Below are 22,004 nucleotides of genomic sequence, written 5' to 3' on the forward strand. Positions count from 1 at the left end.
GGCCTGGAATGAAAACTCTGCATATTGTTCCTTTAACTGTGCTCCTAAATAGCACAGTTGAATGTAAATCTTTTCCTGTACTTCTGCTTGAACTGATAACAGTTCTGTTTGTTCCTGTATAATGGTATTTTTTAATTAATAAAAACAGACACTATAATGCTGACGTTTAAGGTTAGAATTAATATTCCACAGAAAAGTCAGCAGCTTTCGTCTTCATTCACAAACAAACTCACAAAAATAAATGTAAAAATCGATAGCGCTGCAGCACCTTAGGGAGCTTGTTGAAGCAGGCTTCATGGGTCTGTGCGGTTCTAATTATACCAGCTGCCTTCTATTGGCATATTGATTAATTGAAGACCCGGTAATTTAAATGACAGAGAGAAAATAATGTCCCCTGGGTGGTTTCACTATACATCAACAGCACATTGTTAGTATAGGAATAATGCATGCACTACTCAGAGAAGACAGGTAATTTGCATGTCAGCGGGTTAAAAGTTTGAAAGCTCAAATGGAGGAAGCTTGTACAGCCTGAGAGCTCACCTTTGACCCTTATCTTCTTGTTGGGGGGGGGGCTGCCATCAATGTACTGATCACTTGTGCTAAAGCAAACATCAGTATTTAAAAAAGAAAATGTTTGTTTTGATTTGAAGATTATTGTACTTTTTTAATATCTTACAGGTGTTGAGCTTCAGCTGAGGATGGCAGGAGATTCTCGAGTCCTCATGGACCACAACATGGAGATAGGAGTCACACCTGCACAGGTACAGCCACTTCTAAAGCTTTAAAAGACACTAAAACAGCTCAGAGACCATGAAAAGGTAATGTAGGAGAGGGATGGGGGAGTGCAAGAGGTTGACTGACTGATCAGCTGAGTAAGGTATGAAGGAAAAGAAATGGGCACTAAAGAAAGATGCATGTGGTTGCATGCATCATGGAGGGGGCAGCTGGGAGGATACCTGGAGAGGTGGGGCATGGACTAACACAGGCCTGGAGGGTGGTCATTGTAAACAACTGATAAATGCTAGCGCACCAATAGCAGGTCAACAGCCTGGTTTAGCACTGTTTTAATCTAGAAAATGGGAATGAAGTTGTCCAGAAGCTGTTTCAGCTTATACTCAAGCATAACGGAAGCACTGCAGGACAGTATTTAGGAATGTGGATGCTAACCTGCTAAAAGGATCAACAGCCAGCGACGCTAGTGCTGCTAATGCTAGCTACATAGTACAAACCACCTTCACTTTTATATGGTGTGATATTTTACCATTGCAGAATGAAACTAGTTTGCAGAATGTATTTATTTGCCTTTGACCATCTGACTAGTCAGCTAAATGCAATTTATGTTGAACCAGATGGGAAATTATACACCAAGAAACATCAGTAATCGTAACCTACACAGACAGAACATCCAATTATATGAAGGGCTATGTGCTCTTTTCTTCTTGCTGTGCTTCTTCTTTCTCATATGGGGTGCTATAGTCTGGGCTTGTCTCCTTGTTGGTTTGCTCATCACAGTCAGAAACAGCGGTCTTTTATTTTAAACAGTAAAGATACAATCATATAAAACCTGAAGGTGGCAACCAAGCCTGCCAGCTCCTCTATAACTTACCACAGTATGAAGCCCTATTTCTCACCAGGGGACGGTTCCATAAATGTGTGACACCCCATGAAAGCTATGCATACAGATACAGATCATGCCCCACAGAGTACAACAATACCTGCATGTGTAGCTCAGATAAATATATGGCTCTGTTTACTGGCAGATAGGGAGACAAGGAAAAGACATCCTAATACAGAATGCTCGGCTCGCACCGGTGATCTATCCTGATTTCCCAGCTGATTAAAACTTATTCTGTGTACCCAAGCGTGTCCAAAAAAAACGCTCAATGGGAGGAAAACACCCAGCGCCTGTACTGCCACACAGTGAGATCTAATGAATTTGTTTATTGACTATCACCCCCACAGACCACATTGACTAAAGAGGCTAAAGATTGGGACGCCCTGCTTTGACAGCTTCATCTATCACTCTATTAGCCTCAGCCAAACGTGGGGAAATGACAGCGTCTCTTTGGGTTGTCTTCATTAAGGAAAGGGCTGTAGAGATTCTAGTCACTAGCTCCTGCTAAGAGTTACTGAGAAAAATTATCAACAATACTATTGTGTATTAGGGATGAGCGTTTACAGTACTTTCAATGCCTGAGTACTCTCATTACCCCAGGACAAAGTATGTGTCAAACAAAGACTGCTGGTCGCCTGCTATGTTTACTATGGTGTTAGTACTATTACTTTAAATTCCACTTCTGAATGAAATAACAAATGATGGTAATGTAACTGAGGGTTATTAGGTGTGCCTATACTGTATAATATAAAGGAAACATCAACAGGAAGCAATCAGAAATCATGTAAACAAAAACATTTTGTTCAGCCATTGGCAGCAACAGTAGAAAAGCACCACATCTCTGTGTTCGGCCTTCAAAATAAAAGTACCCTAGAAAGCATGCTGTAGCCAGAGATGAGCTGAAGAGCTTAAAGCTCTGGCCTTAAGTTGGTGATGGTAACATGTGACAACATTGAAAGACAGGTCCATGAATTGAGTGGGGTCTGGCTGTGGACTGTTCATCAGAGACACCATATGTCTCAGACAAGAAGTGCAATTTCAAATTCAGCTTTATTCATAAACAAAGTCTGGCAGCTACATTTATGAAATATCCACATGGCAAAACATTACAGACCAAGTAACTTTTCATAAATAGAACAGGGAAAAAGATCAAAAGTCTAATCCAGGCCTGAATTATGTATAGACCCATTTTAGAAGTAGTTACACAAACAGTGGCTTGCTTTAACTTTGTTAGCTTTAGCTAAAGCTTTAGAAAAATTAGCTAGAAAATTAATGTTATTACACAAGCCAATGTAGCTTTAGCAAATGTAGCTAAAGCTAATGTAGCTAAGTAGATAACATATCTATGCAGCTAACATGGATGCTTTATGAGCTTATCTTTAGCTACATTAGCTACATAGCTACATTATCCATAGCTAAGTTAGCTTTGGCAAATGTAGCTAAAGCTTATTTAGCTACAAAGATAACATAGATAGGTAGCTTATGTAGCTGCTTTGTGGTCAGAGCTTTAGCTCTGTTGGCTACAAAGCTACATTAGCTATATAGCTATGTTGTCTACGTGGCGAACAGAGCTACATAAGCTTCATTTTCTGCATTAAATGTTTTCATGTGGGATGATCTTTTTCCTGTAAGCAGACTGTTTACTTGGCTTTATTAAACGTTTGTTGTTGTTGCTCTCCATGTCTCCTGCAGCACAGTGATGCATGAGCTGGTGCTGCATGAGGCTCTCTGTCAGGATGGATGGACCTAGTATGATTTTTCAAGGAGTCCAAGAGGCACAGAATCATCTTCACTCTTTTATCTCTCCACTGAGCCAATTTGACATATTCTATGAATTTTTGCTGTGAATGCAAATAAAACACACCGGGCTCAGTGTGCCACATTTGAGTTTTCATATTTCAGTGGAAAAAAACAGATCAGAAACAAGAGACTCAGTGTGCAAAGACCTTTAATATGGGAAAATCTCCAGTCCCCCAGTTTCAGACCACCAGTATATGAGAAGGCAAATCTTCTCTGCTCTGGCATCATCACAGCAACATATATGCTAACTAGCGCTAACAGGGCTAACAATGACATGATATATGGTTAAGCATCAAACTATTTCTGATGTATATCCTATTGTCATCTTTCTGTCAAAGTACTTCCAGACGTCACCTTTTCTGCTGATGTGGTGCATGCATAGCATACACACACTTCTGTTTGTTTTAAGTCTTTTGAATCATATGTCCCTTGAGAGTAGCCAGAGCTGCTGTAAAGCAGTAGTTGTTGCTGTAATCTGCCTTACTGAGAAAAAAAAAAACAACCCTGTGGCAGGAGAAACCACATTCCTGTGTAAGAAAAAGAATAAATTTTATTATATTATCTTCTTACGAGTAAATTTAGAAAGGGAAACCCAGAAAGTCTGGTTACACATGTAGCACTTAATGAACTGAGTTACTATAGCCTACTTTTCTTTATTGATAAACCTGAAAATTCACTTTTTTTCTTTTTTGTAAGTGCAACATCAACAGTTCAGGCTCTGAGGCATGCTTCGGTTCATTTTGTTTTCATAAAAAATCAAATAACAAGAATCTAAAAAATTGAGTCATACTGGACCCGACGACCACAACAGCCTTCAATAAATGAACATTTTGCAATAAATTACCCAAAATGTAGATATGTCTTTTAAAAAGTCAACTTTCCTTTCAAACAGCTGAGAGGCTCTGACACCTTTGGGTTTATTGAGCTAGCCAATTTATTTTTATACCTTTTGAGCACAAAATGGGCCTAAAACACACATTTGGGACGATCTAGTCAATGTTCAGCCCTGAGTGCTTCAGCAGACACTTTAGAGAAGTCAACAGCAGCTTATATATAACTTTATCACTAACACAAAGATGTCAAGGATTTTTTTATTGTTCATTTACAGTTAATATGTGTTTAAATCCTATAGTTTCAGCAGCTGTGGTTATAGATCTGCCCTTTTAAAAATGCCTATTACATTTTTCCTCGCTTTGACTCACTCAGGATTTCTTGGTCGTTGAAATGCCAAAGAGAGTTGTGTTTTCTCCTGGATGTCTTTTTCAGTCTGCAGTGATTTGCACATACATGTGGTTCAGTTTCAAATGCATTAAAAAGTTGAACAAGTAGTCAGCGATATATCTGATCCTTGCTGAATATTGTCTGCACACATCTTTGTCTTGTCTGCTGTTGTGTTTCACAAGGAAACTAAGAGACACTGATAATTTGTTGTAGCTGCCATGCGGATCTGAGCATGCTGTGTTTGGTGTATTCCCACTGTCCGGTCTGTGTAGGAATTCAGGTTTGAATGCATTAGTTCCACATGTTCAAATCAGTGCACAGCTAAGTATGAAAATGTTTAGCTGCAAACCTCTAATGAGAAATACAACCAAAATTAAAAAAAAATTTGGGCGCTCTGTAAAATGTAAATAAAAACAGAATGCAATAATTGTCAAACCTCACAAACCCATATTTTATTCATAACAACACATAAACAACATCAGATGTTGAAACTGAGACATTTTACCATTTCATAAAAAAATATCATTTTTAATTTGATTGCAGCAACATATATCAAAAAAGTAGGGACAGGGTCATGTTTACCATTGTGCAGCATTGTCTTCTTTACAAGAGTCTGTAAGAGAGGAGACCAGATGCTGGACTTTAGGGAGAGGAATGTTGTCCGATGTCTGATGTAGAATTCTAGCTGCTATACAATCATGGGTCTCAAAAAAGTAGGGACAAGGCAAAAAAAAGCTGGGAAAGAAAATGGTACTAAGGAAAAACAGCTGAAGGAGCATTTTGCAACTATTTAGGGTAATTTGCAACAGGTCAGTAATATAACTGGGTATAAAAAGAGCATTTTAGAGAGGAAGAGTCTCTCAGAGGTTCACCAATCTGTGAAAAACTGCATCTAAAAATTGTGGAACAATTTCAGAAAAATGCTCCTCAGTGTAAAATTGTGAAGACTTTGAATATCCCTAACCTTGCATAGCAGATGGATACGGCCGTTTCCTTGTTTCTCACTGGCGAATCCATCTTGCAAAGCTCCCGTTTGGGCCTGGTTAAAAAGTGACAGGACCAATCGGTGGTGAGGGGCAGTACTTTCTGGCACGGCGTAGTCATGACGTAAGCAAGCAGCGACAAGAGGACGGTGCAATTATGGTGGAAGACATTAGCGTGGATGCTGCTGAAGAGCCAGTTTTATCAGAACTTGACAAAATTTCTTTGTGAAAAGAAGAACAAAGAACAGCAGTGAGTTGTTTTCTTTTCAAAAATGACAAAAGTCACGTACTGAAGTGTTTACAGTCACCATTGATTTTTTTTGGCCCGTAAAGATGTAACAGACAGAACGTTCCTCCAATCACACTCTGAGTTTTTTTTTTTTTCAAAGGCCTTTCTTTCCCAAACGCTGTGTATGATATAATGGATAAAATCTTCATGAGCAAGGGACAAGGCCAAAGGTCAGTATTGAATGCTGGTGATCTTGGGACCCTCATGCGGCCGTGCATTAAAAACAGGCATGACTCTACATAGTTGGCCGTGCCATCCACAAATTAATATTAATAATAAATATAAATATAAATATTTTAATAAATTAATAAGTTAAAGTTGTATCATGCAAAAAAAAAAAAAAAAAAAAAAAAAAGAAACCACATGTGAACAAGATCCAGAAATGCCACCCTCCTCTCTGGGCCAAAGCCCGTGTAAAACAGATTGTGGCAAAGTGGAAAACTGTTCTGTGGTCAGATGCATCAAAATTTGAAATTTCCTTTGGAAACCAAAGATGCCATCTCCCGAGGAGAGAGGCCATCCAGCTTATTATCAGCACAGTTCAAAAGTCTGCATCTCTGATGGTATGGGGTTGCACTAGTGTCTATGGTGTAGGCAGCTTACACATCTGGAAGGCACTACCAATGCTGAAAAGTAGGTGGAGGTTTCACAGCTACATATACTCCAATCCAGACTTCTTTTTCATGGGGAGTCTTGCATATTTCAATAAGACAATGCTTAACCACATCCATCACAACAGCATGGCTTCACAGTGGACTGGGCTGTCTGCAGTCTAAACCTTTCACCAACAGAAAACATTTGGAGCATCCAGAATGGAATATCAGGCAAAGAAGCCCCAGCACTGCAGAGCAGCTAGAATCTCAGTTGTTAAAAGAACAGGAGATACTACACAATGGTAACCATGGCCCTGTCCCTATTTTATCGAAATGAGTTGCGGCCATCATATTCAAATTTAGCTTCATGGAATGGTAACAACAATCCAATAGGTTTTTTGTGTACTATTGTTCAATGATGATTCAGGAGATCTGCAATTCATTGCGTTCTGTTTTACTTACATTTTAAACAGTGTCCCAAATTTTCTGGAATTGAGGTTGTAAAACATTACTCGAGTAAGGATGCCCACATGTACCTTAGTGCACAAGTCTCAGTATTAATATCCTGCTGTGTTCTTTTAATGATGCTGTCAGAGGGAAGATCCACTTGAAGAAATCCTGGCCTGACTTTGCCTGAATATATTTGGGTCCAATATCCCTGAGCACAGCTGGTAATAAGGGAGCCTGCTGACATTTAGTGAGTGCACTGTCATCTAGCCACTAATTGCGATGCTGGTCAATAAGCATTGTCTTTCAATTCCTCTTTGTCAAAATGTTCCTTACACAGGGATCACTCAAATCAATATCTGAAAACTCAATACAGCACATGCGGGCCACGACTGAATCGGCATGCACACATGCAGAACGGGGATTATACAGCCCCTGACATCTCAAGGAAACTGAACAAAGCTGGTTTGACAGATTTTATTATCCCGGCTCCACAATTGAAGTCACCGTGAGGATATTGTAGTGCCTTAGATTATTTCTCTCCAGGCTGAAACCATGAGAGTGATCGTTTTTCTGATAGAAGCGAAGAGCAGTCAATGCAGCAACGATAGGACGTTACTCTCCCTGTGATGTGAGCACGTCTCCAGAGAGAGATGGATCACAGGTGTCCGATTAGCAGCAAGATTCATAGGACACACGGGGTGTTTTCTTGCCTCTGCACAATGCAATTCTATTATCAGCTGAGATTGGAAGGTGTCAGTGTGCTGCCAATGTGTCCTTTGTCTGTGTGAGAGGTGCCTGACGACTCTGTCTGCCTTTGTTTGTCCTTTGCCGTCTCTATCTAAACATGGGTCTGTTCAAAAGAGGCAAACTCAACAAATTCTGTGCAGCCCCAGCAGGAACACATTGCAGAAGTCGATGGGCCTCATAGATCAGCATCTTCTGAAGATTCTTCATAAATTTGCTCTCAAGAAAGTTACAAAGAAAAGCCTGCCAATTTTATGTAATGAGGGAGAAAAGCTGTTAATAATGCTCTTTCTACTACAGTGCCTTTAGAATATATTCATCTACTTGGATGTTTTACCCTTTTACTGATTTTATTAATCAGTCATGCTCATTATAATTTGGCAAAAATAAATAAATAAACGCCAAAGTTAAAACAGATTTCTACAAAGGAATATTAATTAAGTGAATATATGAAATGTAAAATAGGTGACTGCATGACTATTCACCCTCTTTAAAGTGACTGACCTAATTCAGAAGAGGACTAGCCAGTTGGTGCTAGTAGTCTCACAATTACTGAAATGGGGATTGACTGAATGCAGTGAATGTGTCTTAAGTGATTTTAGTATAAAGGCACATGTTTCTGAAAGGTCCAGTCACTGGTAACTTAGTATTCCTGGCTACCATTACACCATGAAAACAAAAGAACACTCCAAGCAACTCAGATGAAAAGGTAATTAAAAGGTCAGGGGGTCTGGGGATGAAACAAAAACATTTTGAAGGCACTGAACAGGGTTCTCTACCGGTGGTGTGTTGAAGAAGACATATTATATCTGTAATAGAGTTCATCAAAAGGCATGTGGGGGACGCCATGGTCAAGTGGAAGAAAGTTCTTTGGTCTGACGAGACCAAATGGTGCTTTTTGGGCATCAGACAAGACGCCAAAGACTGCTCATCACCACAAACACGCCATCCCCATTGTGAAGCACAATGGTGGCAACATCATGCTGTGGAGATGCTTCTCAGCAGCCAGCCCTGGAAGGTTTGTAAGGCAGAGGGTGAAATGAATGTAGCAAAATATAGGAAGAACAACCTCACTCAGTCTGGCTTGGGAGAAATGTATTTTCCAGTAAGACAGTGACCCAAAGCATACAGCAAAAGCTAAACAGAGATGGTTTAAAGGGGACATATTATGCAAAAATCACTTTTTCAGGCTTTTCTAACACAAATATGTGCTCCTGGCCTGTCCACAATCCCCTCAACTACCAGAAACATCCATTCCCTCTCCCCCTCTCTTTCTCCACCTTTCAGAAAATGTGTGCTGAAACAAGCCATTCTCAGTTTTTACATCTAGTGACCTCACCAGGGGCCCTGAGCATCCGCCCCCATGTTTGGTTGGCCCTCCCCCACTTGGAAGAAAGTTCTGTCCTCCTCTACTGATCCTCTCAGCAACTAGCTGAGATGTTGGATAGGTCAGTGGGTTACCCTGCTGACTGTTGCCTGGGAGATTGATGGTTCAAATCCCAGTCTAGACTTTGGAAAAAGAAATGTTTGTAATTTTACGAGTGCTGCATCCATTTCCTGAGAGGGGTGTGGTAAGGGGCGGAGTCAGACAGCTAATTAACATTTAAAGCCACAGACACAGAAATGGCTCATTCTGAGAGGGGCTGAAACAGAGGGGTTTATAGACATGCAGAAATCCAATACTGGAGTGTTTTTTCAGCAGTAAATTTCACAGGCATGTTTTGGGGACCTCTGAGACCAATATAAACCTGTCTTTAAAGGGTAAAATATGTCACCTTTGAAGAGTCCCAGTCAAAGCCCACCCCTCAATGCAATAGAGAGTTTGTGGCTGAACTTTGAAATGGACGTTCCCTGTGCAAGCTGACAGAGCATGAGCGGTTTTGCAAAGAAGAAAAGAAGAAGGGAGTAAAATTACAGTGTCCAGATGTGCAAGCCTGATTGAGACCTATCCACACAGACTCAGTGCTGTGATTGTTGTGTGAATGTTTTTAATGGATTGACATTATATCGACCATAATTGATTTATAAAATCAATCAAAGGGAAAAAGAAGTCCCAGGAGTGTGAATACTTCCTTCAAAGCACTCTAGCATCACTCACAGCATTAATCAGGAAGGCCACTTGTAACAACTTTCCTCTTTTATTACGCACGATACACCATATGTAGCACTGCTTTTAATGATCACAGTCCTCAGTTCTAAACAAGGAGTAAGCTGTGGAGGTGGGAGCACTGAGCATCTCATCCGCTCTCCACTCGACCTGGAAATGCCTCGAAGGGCCACAACATAGTGGGGGAGGGGCTCCTTGTTGGCAGAGCATAATCGTGGTCCATCACAAGTAAGCAGCACACACCATAAATGAGATGTAGCAACAAACAGTCCAGTAGCAGTTCATTTTTCCTGATATAGTAGTCTTTATGTAACATCCAGCATTTTCATGGTGTTGATGGCAAATTGTTTCCTGTCTTGTTGGGTTAATCATGACAGCTGATTCAACTAGACACGTCCCATTGCAGTTACTGAAATAAAGAATTTCACTGGCGTTGAAAACTGTTGCAAATATTTGAAGTGCTGTAAGAACCTGACTCAAATTATCTATATCACATAGGAGCAGTATTTTTTGGATTAATGTAGACATTTCAGCACAGTTTTTTTTTTACATATACCTTTAAATTGATGATTGCAGTAATGTCCACACAAGCTGGAAGCTAATTAGCACAGAAAAACCCCATGCCATGCCCACATGAGGGTGTGAAACTGCAGGACGTGGTCATAGCAAAGTATCCAAAAGATCCAAAAGAGAAGTAGAGAAGCTTTGGAGTTAGTTAGAAATGCTGACATGGTTCTAGAGTGGATTTAATGCTGCTTAAAATGAAACTCAAACGGGCCGATTTAATCACGATATTTAACATTGTCAGGAGTGGATACTAAAAATACATTACAAAAGCAGACATCTGATTTTATCACTAGTTCAGACAGCGCTGCAATCAGAAACAATGTACATCACGCTGTAATCAGGACAGAAAACACACCAGATGGAGAAAAAAGATAAGGGAGGGGGGTAATAGGAACAAAGACAACACTGCATTTCATTCTCATATTAAATCAGTGTTTGATGAAAAAAATCATACTGAAAGTTGGGCTTATTCAAACTATTTTTTTTGTATTTTATTTGACAGTACTTAAGTTATAAATATATAAAATGCTCTTAAATATAATTTGAAATTAAATGGCACCCACAAAATAGACTGTTTCATATGTCCACCTCATGGATAGTTCACATTCTTCTGAGAAAACTCCCATAGGAAGCATCTGTGAAGGGCTTGACTTTTCAAAAAATTCTCAGAAGGTGATTGGACAAATGTTCTGCCTGTCACATTGGTGATGGGCCAATCAGAGGTTGTAGGCATGTGCAGCTCTGCAACAAAGTGAGAGGCAAACTCTGCAAAAGTAAATAAACAGTGGATTTTGATGAGGATAAAACGTTTGCTGAAGCCGGACCAGACAAGAGCAAAAATCACATCTTCTCTGCCAAGAGAAGCTTTCAGTGTGGTTCTCTGCTCTTGTTTTAATAAAGTAATGAAGAGCAATTCTGATAAAACAGCTTTCCTAAGGCTATATTTGAGCTAACTGCTTTAGCAGTAGCTGCCACTGTACACACCATCTGACAGCACAACTGAATCCACCTTTAACGATTGAAAGATGATGGCAAGGTAGTCAAGAGAAGCGCTAAAACCTCTTCTCTGTCATGAAGAACTTTCAGTGTGGCCCTATGCTTTTGTTTTCATAAAGAAATGTGGCCCACTGCCCTTAAACAGGCGATGAATCCAAGCTAATTGCTCCCCCACTGTATATACAGACTTACAGTAAAACAACAACCGCCAGACTCTCACAAACTTATGCTGCAGCAGGCCAGCAGAAGAGTGAAAACATCTTTGACATCATGAAAAACGTTCTGTGCTATTCTTTGCTCTTTATTTGATAAAGAAATGTGGCCCAGTTCTGATGTAATTGCTGCTACATGATAGCTACATCAGGGCTAACTGTTACTCTGGTGGAAGCCTTTAAAAGTCCATCTAAACCCTGCTGATTATTTCTCTGAATAATGCTCGTGTGTGGTGTCAGCAAGATTATTTCACTGCTCCAAATCGCAACGTAACCTCCCAGACCCCAAATTGTAAATATCAACCAGGTTTGATATTTGCAAATTCCTAATGGTAATGGAAACTCAGCAGGAAGTGAGAGAAATAACAAGATGTCAATTATGTTTAGATTATTTATTTGAATGAATAAAACCAGGAAAACCTCACTGAGGTTATAAATCACATTTACAAATGTAGAGACAATTGGACACGGGAGCAAGTATAGGAAATACTGTGATAGCACTAAAGTGGATATAATGCCGCTCAAAGTAAAACCTTCAAATTAGAAGATTTAATTATATAGTTAGCACCTAACCTTGCAAAGCAGATGGATACACCCGCTTCCGTGTTTCTCACTTGCGAATCCATCTTGCAAAGCTCCCATCTGAACCGTTTGGGCCCGGTTAGAAAGTGTCAGGACCAATCAGCAATGAGGGGCCGTACTTTCAGGCGCAGCAGAGTCGTGACGTAAACAAGCAGCAGCAAGAGCTGGTGCAGTTATGGAGGAAGAGATTAGCATGGATGCTGCGCACGTGCAGCTCGATAGCGACTACGTCACACGTTTCGTTGCTCTGATTGTTCTGTAGAAATCTGACAGACAGAACGTTCACCCAATCACCCTCTGAGTTTTTTTCAAAGCCTCTGCCTTTTCTCAGACGTTTCCTATTGAAGCTTTCCCAGATGGATGTGTGAAACACATCCATCTGGCGTGTCAGGTCAGTTAGCACCAGAAGTGGATATTAAATATATGCAAACATAAATCAGATGATATCGGTTGTTCAGATAGAGCCTTGATCAGAAATACCATAGATGAAAGGATGCATTACAGATGAATGGAAAAACAGTGAAATCATTGATTTTGTCCACAATCCTCCCAAGAATCAGAAAAATACATTCCCTCCACCCCTCTCCTTCTCCACCTTCAGAAAAAGTATGCTAAAACAAGCTGTTCTTGGATTTTCCCCTGATGATGCCATGTGGAGAGTTAGCCCCGCCCCCAGGTTCAGTTGGTAAAATATGTGACCTTTAATGACATAAAAGCGCTGTTAATAAAATGTTAATAAAAAAAATGCAGTGGAAAATAAATACAAGTTTATTTTGTCAGTCTTACTGTAGCCTGTTTGAATGTGATAGGTGCAACGTTAATCATTTTACTCTATCATATCAGCACTCAGATGTGATTCTGAGTGCTCTGGATTTTGTTCTTACTAAGAAATTACAGATAAGAAAACTTTGAGGAATGTCGTACTCTTCTTGACAACTGCATTAGTGGATTTTAAGAACAAATGTCTTCCTCGGAACAGCTGCTGAATGAGGCCCATTGTATTCCATAAACCTTAATGTTTAAAACATTCACTATTAAACTTCTGCTTGTTTGTGCATGAAAGCAGTTCTTATATAATACAGTGCGTGTGCTCAGGCATATGCCAGTCTTTTTAAGGATGCCATAAGGGTCTATTGGGAAAAGATGGAGGATCTGTTCCTATCCAGGCCTGCCAAAGTCCCAGAGGGTGCGAGGGGAGGGAACACAGGGGACAGGGAGGGAGGCAGGGCACAGCTGTGGGGACAGATCGCCTCGCTGGAGCCGTGCCAACACAGACAAAGACCTGGGTGCCGTTGTGTTCTTGTTGTGTCCTTACTCTCTCTTCTTGCTCTATATAACAGTGCATTCTCTGACACCTACAATGTCACAGTAGAAAAGAACAGAGCAGTGACTTTATAACAGCTCTTAATTTTATTTGCCAGCAGCACAGAGCACTGTGCTTCTGCAAAGGCTGCAAGAAAACCTCGTTAAAAACGTTAACACCTACATCCTCCAGAGCAAGACCAGCACAGATTTAGAGAAAATATTTATGAAAAGAAATCAGAGTGGCTACTGTAAATAAAACCACGTAGAGGAAAACTACAGTAACACTAACGGTGTCCTGCTAAGGCTTAGCATCTTATTGTTAGAACATTTATCACTCCCATGTCTTAGTTACAGCCTGTGATTAAAAACAAAGACGTTTAAGTATTATAGAAGCGTATTAAAAGAGTATTGGTCATTAATGGTGATGGGTAAAGTTCCCCCAGTTAGGATTTCTCTTGCTCCACTCTTCTTGGAAGGCAAGATTTTTCAGTGTTTCTGTGGGAATTTGAGCCCACTCATTATGTAGAGCATTTATGAGGTCAGACTCTGATGTTGAATGAGAAAGCCTGGCTCACAATCTCTGTTCCAGGTCATCTCAAAGGTGCTTGATGTGGTTGAGGTCAAGGCTGTGTGCAGGCCAGTCAAGTTCTTCCAAACCAAACTCATCAAACCATGTCTTTATAGTCCTTGCTGTGTGCACTGGGGCACAGTCATGTTGGAATAGAAAAAAGCCTTCCACAAACTGTTTCCACAAAGTTGGAAGTATAGCACCATCCAAAATGTCTCTGTATGCTGAAGCATACCAAGATCGGCCTTTAGAGATAAGGGGTCTAGCCCAAACCCTGAAAAACAGCCACATACCATTACCTCTCCTCAACCAAACTTCACACTTGGCACAGTGCAGTCAGACAGGTAGCGTTCTCCATTTGACTGCCAAACAGAGAAGCATGATTCATTACACCACAGAATAAATTTCTACTGCTCCACGGTGCAGTGTTGGTGTTTTTTTGACACCAGCGTTATCCAAACTTTATTTCTGGTGACCCACATTTTACAAGGTACAAGCCATCACAACCCAACAACTTTACTTTTCGTACTTTTTGTTGCCTATAAAGTCTTCCTTCTGTGCCGTCCTTGGCTGGTTGGTTGAGCTGATGGCTGGTGCTAGCTTGGGTAATGTCGTTCTGTTTTGCAAGTGTGGAAGAGGCCACTTCACCTCCGTCATATTGGCCTTCTTTGCATTCTTGCCCCTTTGGACCATCAGTAGCTGTCTGGTCTGGAACAAGGCATTTCTTTTTTAGATTACAGTTATTGATGCTTGAGTAAATAAAGCCAAGCTTCAACAATAGTAATTTTAGTCATTTCTTCATTTTGTCAGCTGCTTTTAGAGCCTTGTTTTGTGTTTTATATTGTTGGAGAGCATGAATGTTGAAGGGTGGAGCCCCTCCATGTGGTTATAATGTGTACCTCAGACATAAATGTGACATTAAATACTGTAGCAAAAAAGTTCTGAAAACTCATTCGGTACTTAGAGAGTTGACTGTGGAATATCCAGCATATTAATCTTATTGCAAAAATGGAATCCATCACAGTACCATGCTTAAAGTGACTGAGCTCTTCAGGATAACCCATTTGGGATCCCAAATATTTGTAAATGGGAACTGCATGGCTAGGTTCTTGGTTTTATACCCCTGTGGCAACTGGTCTGATTCAAACACCTGAATTAAACAACTACAATGTGTGGCCAAATACTTTTGTCCATATAGTGTATACCTGAAGTAATCTGTTCCATCAGCTGTTGGTTTTATAAAGCTTTGGGCACTACTGCCATAACAAACACCAAATATTTTGGTTTGATTAGGTTCATCTTTTGCAGACCTTTACTAAGGGGCGACCATGACCGTGGGGCAGGAAGTGACATACTAATTTTGTTGGATTTTTCCTTAGTTTGTGGTGTGTTATTTTTGATTTTACACCCTCAACCCCAACCTTCAGGGTTTGGGTACCTAACACTCTATGGTTTTTGCTTAGTTTGTCCATCCATTTTCTCTACTGCTTATCCCGTTGGGGGTCTGGAGTCTGTGCTGGAGTCTATCCCAGCTGTCATTGGGAGAGAGGCGGGTTACACCCTGGACTGGTTGCCAGTCAATCGCAGGGCTTGCTTAGTTTGTGGTGTGTTAAATTGAAATCTATCCCCCCTTGGTAAATTTAGATTTTTATTCATAAAATTCTGTTTCTGAGGAAAACAGCCACATATCGTAACCTCTGACAGCAAATGCACTGGGGTGATATATGTCATTTCCCGCCCAGTGGTCGAGGTCACCCTATTGTAGAGGCCTGCAGCTGAGCGCCCCCACCATAGAGGTCTGCAGCCAGATCCTCTCAGATTTTGAACACCTTGCACTCAAATGTTGAGTCTTAGACCCTAACTGGTCAACAATACTACAAAACAAAGTGGTCTCAGGTTTTAGGTACTCTGAATAAATCATGATTCCTCTCTTCATCCCTTAACTTTAGCTCTCTCTCTATTTATCCTTCTCTCCCCTATAGGTGAAGAAGCTTCCTAAACATTTGAGGGAGGCTCAGATCTCAACAGAGAGAACTCACTTGATTTCCGACCCGGCAAAGAAACCACGTCAGCGATACGTGCAGAAGGATGGCAAGTGCAACGTTCATCATGGAAACGTCCAAGAGACCTACCGTTACCTCAGTGACCTGTTCACCACGCTGGTGGACCTACGATGGCGTCTTAGTTTCTTCATTTTCACCTTGGTGTATGTAGTCAACTGGCTTTTCTTTGGCTTCCTGTGGTGGCTGATAGCACTCATCCGTGGGGATCTTCTGCATGCCGACGAGGAGGGCTGGACCCCCTGCGTGGAGAACCTCAACAGTTTTGTGTCAGCCTTCCTCTTCTCCATTGAAACAGAGACCACCATCGGGTACGGTTATCGTGTAATCACGGAGAAATGTCCTGAAGGTATCATTCTGCTTTTGGTGCAGGCCATCTTGGGTTCCATTGTGAATGCAATGATGGTGGGCTGCATGTTTGTCAAGATCTCACAGCCAAAGAACCGCGCCGAGACCCTGATGTTCTCGCACAATGCTGTCATATCGGTGCGAGACAACAAGATGTGCCTGATGTTTCGAGTGGGAGACCTGAGGAACTCTCACATCGTGGAAGCATCGATCAGAGCTAAGCTGATCCGCTCGCAGCAGACCAAGGAGGGGGAGTTCATCCCGCTCAACCAGACTGACATAAACATCGGCTTTGACACGGGAGACGACCGGCTGTTCCTGGTGTCGCCGCTTATCATCTCACATGAGATCAATGAAAAGAGCCCCTTCTGGGAGATGACACAGGCTCAAATGGAGAAAGAGGAGTTCGAGATTGTGGTGATCCTTGAAGGCATGGTGGAGGCCACAGGTACGTACTGGGGGCAGGGACGAAATACTGAAAGGGAGAAAGGTGGAAATGGAGGTCATATACATGAGAGAGAGACAGATTAATGGAGATAGACATCAGTGAAACCTTTGATGCAGGAAGTAACTGAGTGGGAGGGATGGGGAGAAGTATAAACGGATGGAAAGAGAGGCGGATGACATGGAGATAAACACAGCTTAAAAAGAGGAAACAGAAATGAATACATGTAAGTGCTGCTGACTGCAAAAGATAATATGGTAATGGATGGAAAGACAGAGAGAAACATTACCAGACAATCAGCTGCCCAAGAGAGTAATGAAAAAGATTAATGCATTTTAGGACCTTAGGGGGATCTTGGTTCATTAGCTTGATGCTAACACATATTGGAAAATGCCCCTGAAAGGCTAACAAAACAACTGCAATCATTTTCACTGAGGAAATGATGTACTTTTACCTTTGCACTTTCATTTACAGGAATATATTTCTTAAATCCTGTGGAGATAAACCTTAAATCTGCTGACTTGTTATGCCTGATTCACCATTACTCTATGCTAGCTTTATCTGTATCACTTCATGGGTCATATCTCTTTGCTGCCACCTACTGGTGGCTCGTTTAAAATGTTTTCATATGCACATTTCCTTGACATTAATGGAGCGTCTATGACTTTTAGTAAGGAGGAGGTGTAAATGTGTATCTTCAACTACAAGTCCATGAAAGGCCAAATTAACAGGAAATAACCTTAAACATAACACAACATTTTTTATTGCACATTATAGATCTAACTCTCAAACTTTTTCATATATATTTTTTGTGTTTATACTTCAGATAAATGTTTTACACTATATTGAGTGAATGGCTGGTCCGTCATTCTCCTCGTGGGAGTGGTGGAGCGGTGCTCTGGTGCCCTCTATTGACCACGGGTCAGTACATCTTCTACTGGGGAGTTTATTGTTTGTGAAAATTTTTCTTGTTTGTTGTGATCTGACTTGCCAGACATGCTTTTTCACACATCCATGTGATATATTTCACATCCATCAGGGCAACAGCCCGTAGGAAGGGAAGAATCTTTCAAATAAATCTTTGTCCAGTCATCGGAGGGGGAGTGGACAAATCTTCGGCTTATCAAATTCATTAGCGGCCAATGAGAGCAACAAAACATACAACCTAATAGGCGTGCACCAGCAAGACTTGGCCATTTTCATTGTTCACTATCAGTGGAGCCTGTTGATAAATCAAACTTGATGAAACTGGTTGGGTAGAGGGCATAAACATCTTTTAGCTTTCCGTGTGGTTCTTTGAGTCTTCTTTTAATAAAGAAATGTCCAGTTCTGCTGCTATCTATGCCCATTTCTTCACTCTTTGCATTGTTTAGAAGCTAACAGTACAACCTATCCATGTCCAAACATAAGCACTTCTGACTAAGCTTTGCTAGATGGAGCCACCTGAAGACAAAGATGGAATCTCGTCAGTGCTTTGGCTTTGTGCGGTCAACACGACAGCCTAGTGAGGAACAAGCGGACAACAGTAGACTGTAAAAGACAAAAGATGAACAACAAATATTATTCTGATTATCCATCCATCAATTTTCTACACCGCTTATTCCGTTACGGGTTGCAGGGGGGCTGAAGCCTATCCCAGCTGTCATCGGGCGAGAGGCGGGGTACACCCTAGACTGGTCGCCAGTCAATCGCAGGGCTGACATATAGAGACAGACAACCAGGCATGCTCACATTCACGCCTACGGCCAATTTGGAGTCACCAATTAATCTAATGAGCATGTTTTTTGGGAGGAAGTCAGAGTACCCAGAGAGAACGGGGAGAACAGGCAAACTCCACACAGAAAGGCCCTGACCGGGAAGTGAACCAGCGACCTTCTTGCTGTGAGGCACCAGCGTTAACCCCTGCGCCGCCGTACCACCGGCTGATTATTTCCATGATTATTTCTATTACTACTACTTCGACTACTTCTAATAATAATAATGATAACAAATGTAGTAGTCTGAGTCAGATGGGTCTAAGATCCAGATGAATCTGTGAGGCACAGAGGCCATGAAAAACCCACAGCATTGACAGAAATTTGGATCTGTAGAACAAAAATACCTACAGCACATGATATGCAGTAGTATGATATTAATACATTCAGGCAGTCTGGCAGTCTCGGCCTATAGCAGCATAACTAACTAACTCTGAGATATTCAAATTGGTTGGATGATCTGAAATATTTAATTGTGATAAATATGCAAAAAACTCAGGAATCAGAAAGTGGGCAAATACTTTCTCACGGCAATGTACGTATATTTTGAAAATTCAGGTACCCTAAGGGGTACCCCTACCCCTACATACCTCAGACCCACTGTAGCCTATAGATTTATCTACATCACAGCGTTCACCAATCTTGATTCAGAAATAAAATGTGCAAAAAGGTTTATTTTATCATTCCACATACAGTCTCTGTACTAAGAAATAATTCAAACTTTATCTGTTATCTTCACTTTTATGGAAAAGTGAATCAGACAACAGATTTGTCAGACCATTGAAAACAGTACCAGTGCCATTATAGCCCCAGTGTTCTCTCATCCACATTTCCACTGTTGCTACTTCAAGGTTATGTCTTTGATATTGTTTATTTCAAAATGAATGAAGTGTAGCTACCCTCACTGCTGGTCTGTGTTTTGGGTAAAGGCCAAGCAGCTCTGAAAAGTGCTCCAGGCTGGTTACTGTTACCAGGCAGACATGGCCAGGTGTTTCTGTAAAGTTCCACACAGTTTCTGTGGAATCAAGGCTGAAACAGGGAGAATAAAGCAACAAAACAGTCTAAATAATTGGATTATGATGAATTTATTTAACTGAATATCTGATCAGCTGACAACTAAGAGTAAAGTCAGTGATCCAGCATGTTTTCTGTGAGGTATTGACTAACACCAGATTTCTTTTATGACTCGACATCATTGTTTACTGTCCTTTGTTTAAAGTCTAATTATAATCCAGGCATTTAAAGAGGAATAAATTCAACATGATGCTAATTGTTATATTTTGGATCCCTACATGACTCACACTGATTGTGCGTTGAATCTCGTTCACACAGTCATCTTTTCTCACCCGAGCTCTCTAATGCGATCAGGCAAAGCTTTTTCATGCATCTGAAAATTTCTGCTCTATTTCATTTGAGGTTGTTTTCTTCCTCCAAAGCACCAGTAGTCATCATGCTTCCTGCTAGCGCTGCTGGATACTTGACTCAGGCATTAAATCACTTTTCGCTTCAATGGCAGAGACTATAGCATCCAACAGGGTTACACTGTCACTGTACTGACTGCTAGGCAACAGTAGCCCCGCCCCTTATCCTTCACTGTTGACCTCAATGAGGAAGAGATCAACAGGAAGAGATCAACAGGAAGTCCTGGATGCATATTTCTAGGTTTCGTTTCTTTAGGATCTTGAAGTGGCAGTAGTTGCAGTTCTGGATTGTTCCATCTTGTGTTGTTTGAAACTACATGTGGACACAGACTTAAAGGACGTCTCCTGATAAAATACCACAGGAAAAAGAAAAAAGAAAATTTAGTGCTGTTAAAAAGTGTTTGCCCTCTTCCAGTAATGTGCCACTGACTGATTTATTTAAACACAGCAGGAATGTAAGGATGTAAAGAGGCTTTCTTTTTGCTTGTCGCAACTGGTTGTAGCTTTTCTTGGTGTTTTTGTGCCTGCTTCTTCTTTATTTGTTGTTTAAGTAGGTAGCAAACTGTTACAAGCATCATTGCCCCCTGTCCTAGGATAGTTACTGTATTGTTAAGATTGTGTGTATTCCCACTTTCCTCTCCATTCAAGTGTATTTTTTATATGCACCAATGCAAGATATCTGAACTTTGACAGTTTGGACCAAATATAATACATTAAATGTCTAAATTAATAGCAATTAGTTTTATGAAGTGTTTTAAAAGAAGTGGCTGTTTCTGCATGCCTCATCTCCTCAGGTAGGTTGTTTCAACCTGTTGTTAAGGCTATGAATGTCTTTTGATTTTTACTTACAGTATAAATGCTCCTAAATTAACCCTTAGAGCAGTCGCTCCATGCCGCAGGCACACCCTTTGTGAATTATTTGGTAATTTTTGAACCGTAAATCATAGGTACTTACTTGTTTTTCCCTTCGAAAACTCTCTGTTGTGGCTTTCTAAAAAAGTTCTCCATATATCCATAGCTTTTAGAAAACATTTTCCAGCAAGCCTGGAACTTGGCTGAATTTTCAGCAGTCTTTAAAGATTAAATCAATGCGAGTTACTCCCACATTGGACGTCTTTCAATCCAATTCTAATAAAATTTTTTATTTTTTCCTGTTCGCTGGCTACACTGGTTAGCCCACCACCATATTTTCTGTTTGTATCCCAGAATGCATTGTGAGTGGGCTGTGACAACCAATGGGAAGCGGTTCCATTGTCAAGTCATACTTTGCAGACGGCATATGCACAGACTTAGAAAATTAAGAAGAGAGTCTAAATGAGCCATAATACAAAAAAATAAACACAGGGAGTCACTGTACTTTAAATAATGACTCAAATTCCAACAGTGCAAGGACCTTTTTTTGTAAAAATGTGAATATTTTGAAGACTTATGCCTCACAATTATGATTTTTTTTTTCATTCAGTAGTCCTAAAGAGATGAGAGAACAAAGTTTGTGCCAAAAAAAAAACCCTCTTTTGTATGAATGTTGACCGTGTTTACATGACAGTCTTTTTAATAGCTTTAATTTCCAATTCACTTTTTTCTTTGTCTTTGTACTCCATAATTTTTTAAAATTCAAGTGACGTTACTGAAACACACACAGTCTTAAAGCTGTGGTACTAAAAACAATGTTTTTACTTAGCATTCGACCTGGCATCTACTTTTTGAAAAAATTAACCCATAACAGTGTGAACAATATTGTCTTACGCTAACCTTGCAAAGCAGATTGATACACCTGTTTCAGTGTTTCTCACTGGCGAATCTATCTTGCAAAGCTCATGTTTGAACCGTTTGGGACCAATCAGTGTTGAAGGGCAGTACTTTCAGGCGCAGTGGAGTCGTGACGTAAGCAAGCAGCAACAAGAGGCCGGTGCATGGCGGAAGACATTAGCGTGGATGCTGCTA

General features: G+C 40.7%; 1 protein-coding gene across 1 annotated transcript in view; it reads left to right on the forward strand.

Moving 5' to 3' along the window:
- Positions 1-683: 683 nt before the first annotated feature.
- Positions 684-22,004, forward strand: part of kcnj5 (potassium inwardly rectifying channel subfamily J member 5) — a 32,801-nt gene continuing 11,480 nt past the window's right edge. The window contains exons 1-2 of the mRNA XM_041807817.1: positions 684-761; positions 16,015-16,888. Of these exons, the coding sequence (XP_041663751.1) occupies positions 699-761; positions 16,015-16,888 (937 nt within the window). The 5' untranslated portion in view covers positions 684-698. The remainder of the gene's footprint in view (positions 762-16,014; positions 16,889-22,004) is intronic.

The sequence above is a fragment of the Cheilinus undulatus genome, linkage group 2 (assembly GCF_018320785.1).
Source record: "Cheilinus undulatus linkage group 2, ASM1832078v1, whole genome shotgun sequence".
NCBI classification, from domain to species: Eukaryota; Metazoa; Chordata; class Actinopteri; order Labriformes; family Labridae; genus Cheilinus; species Cheilinus undulatus.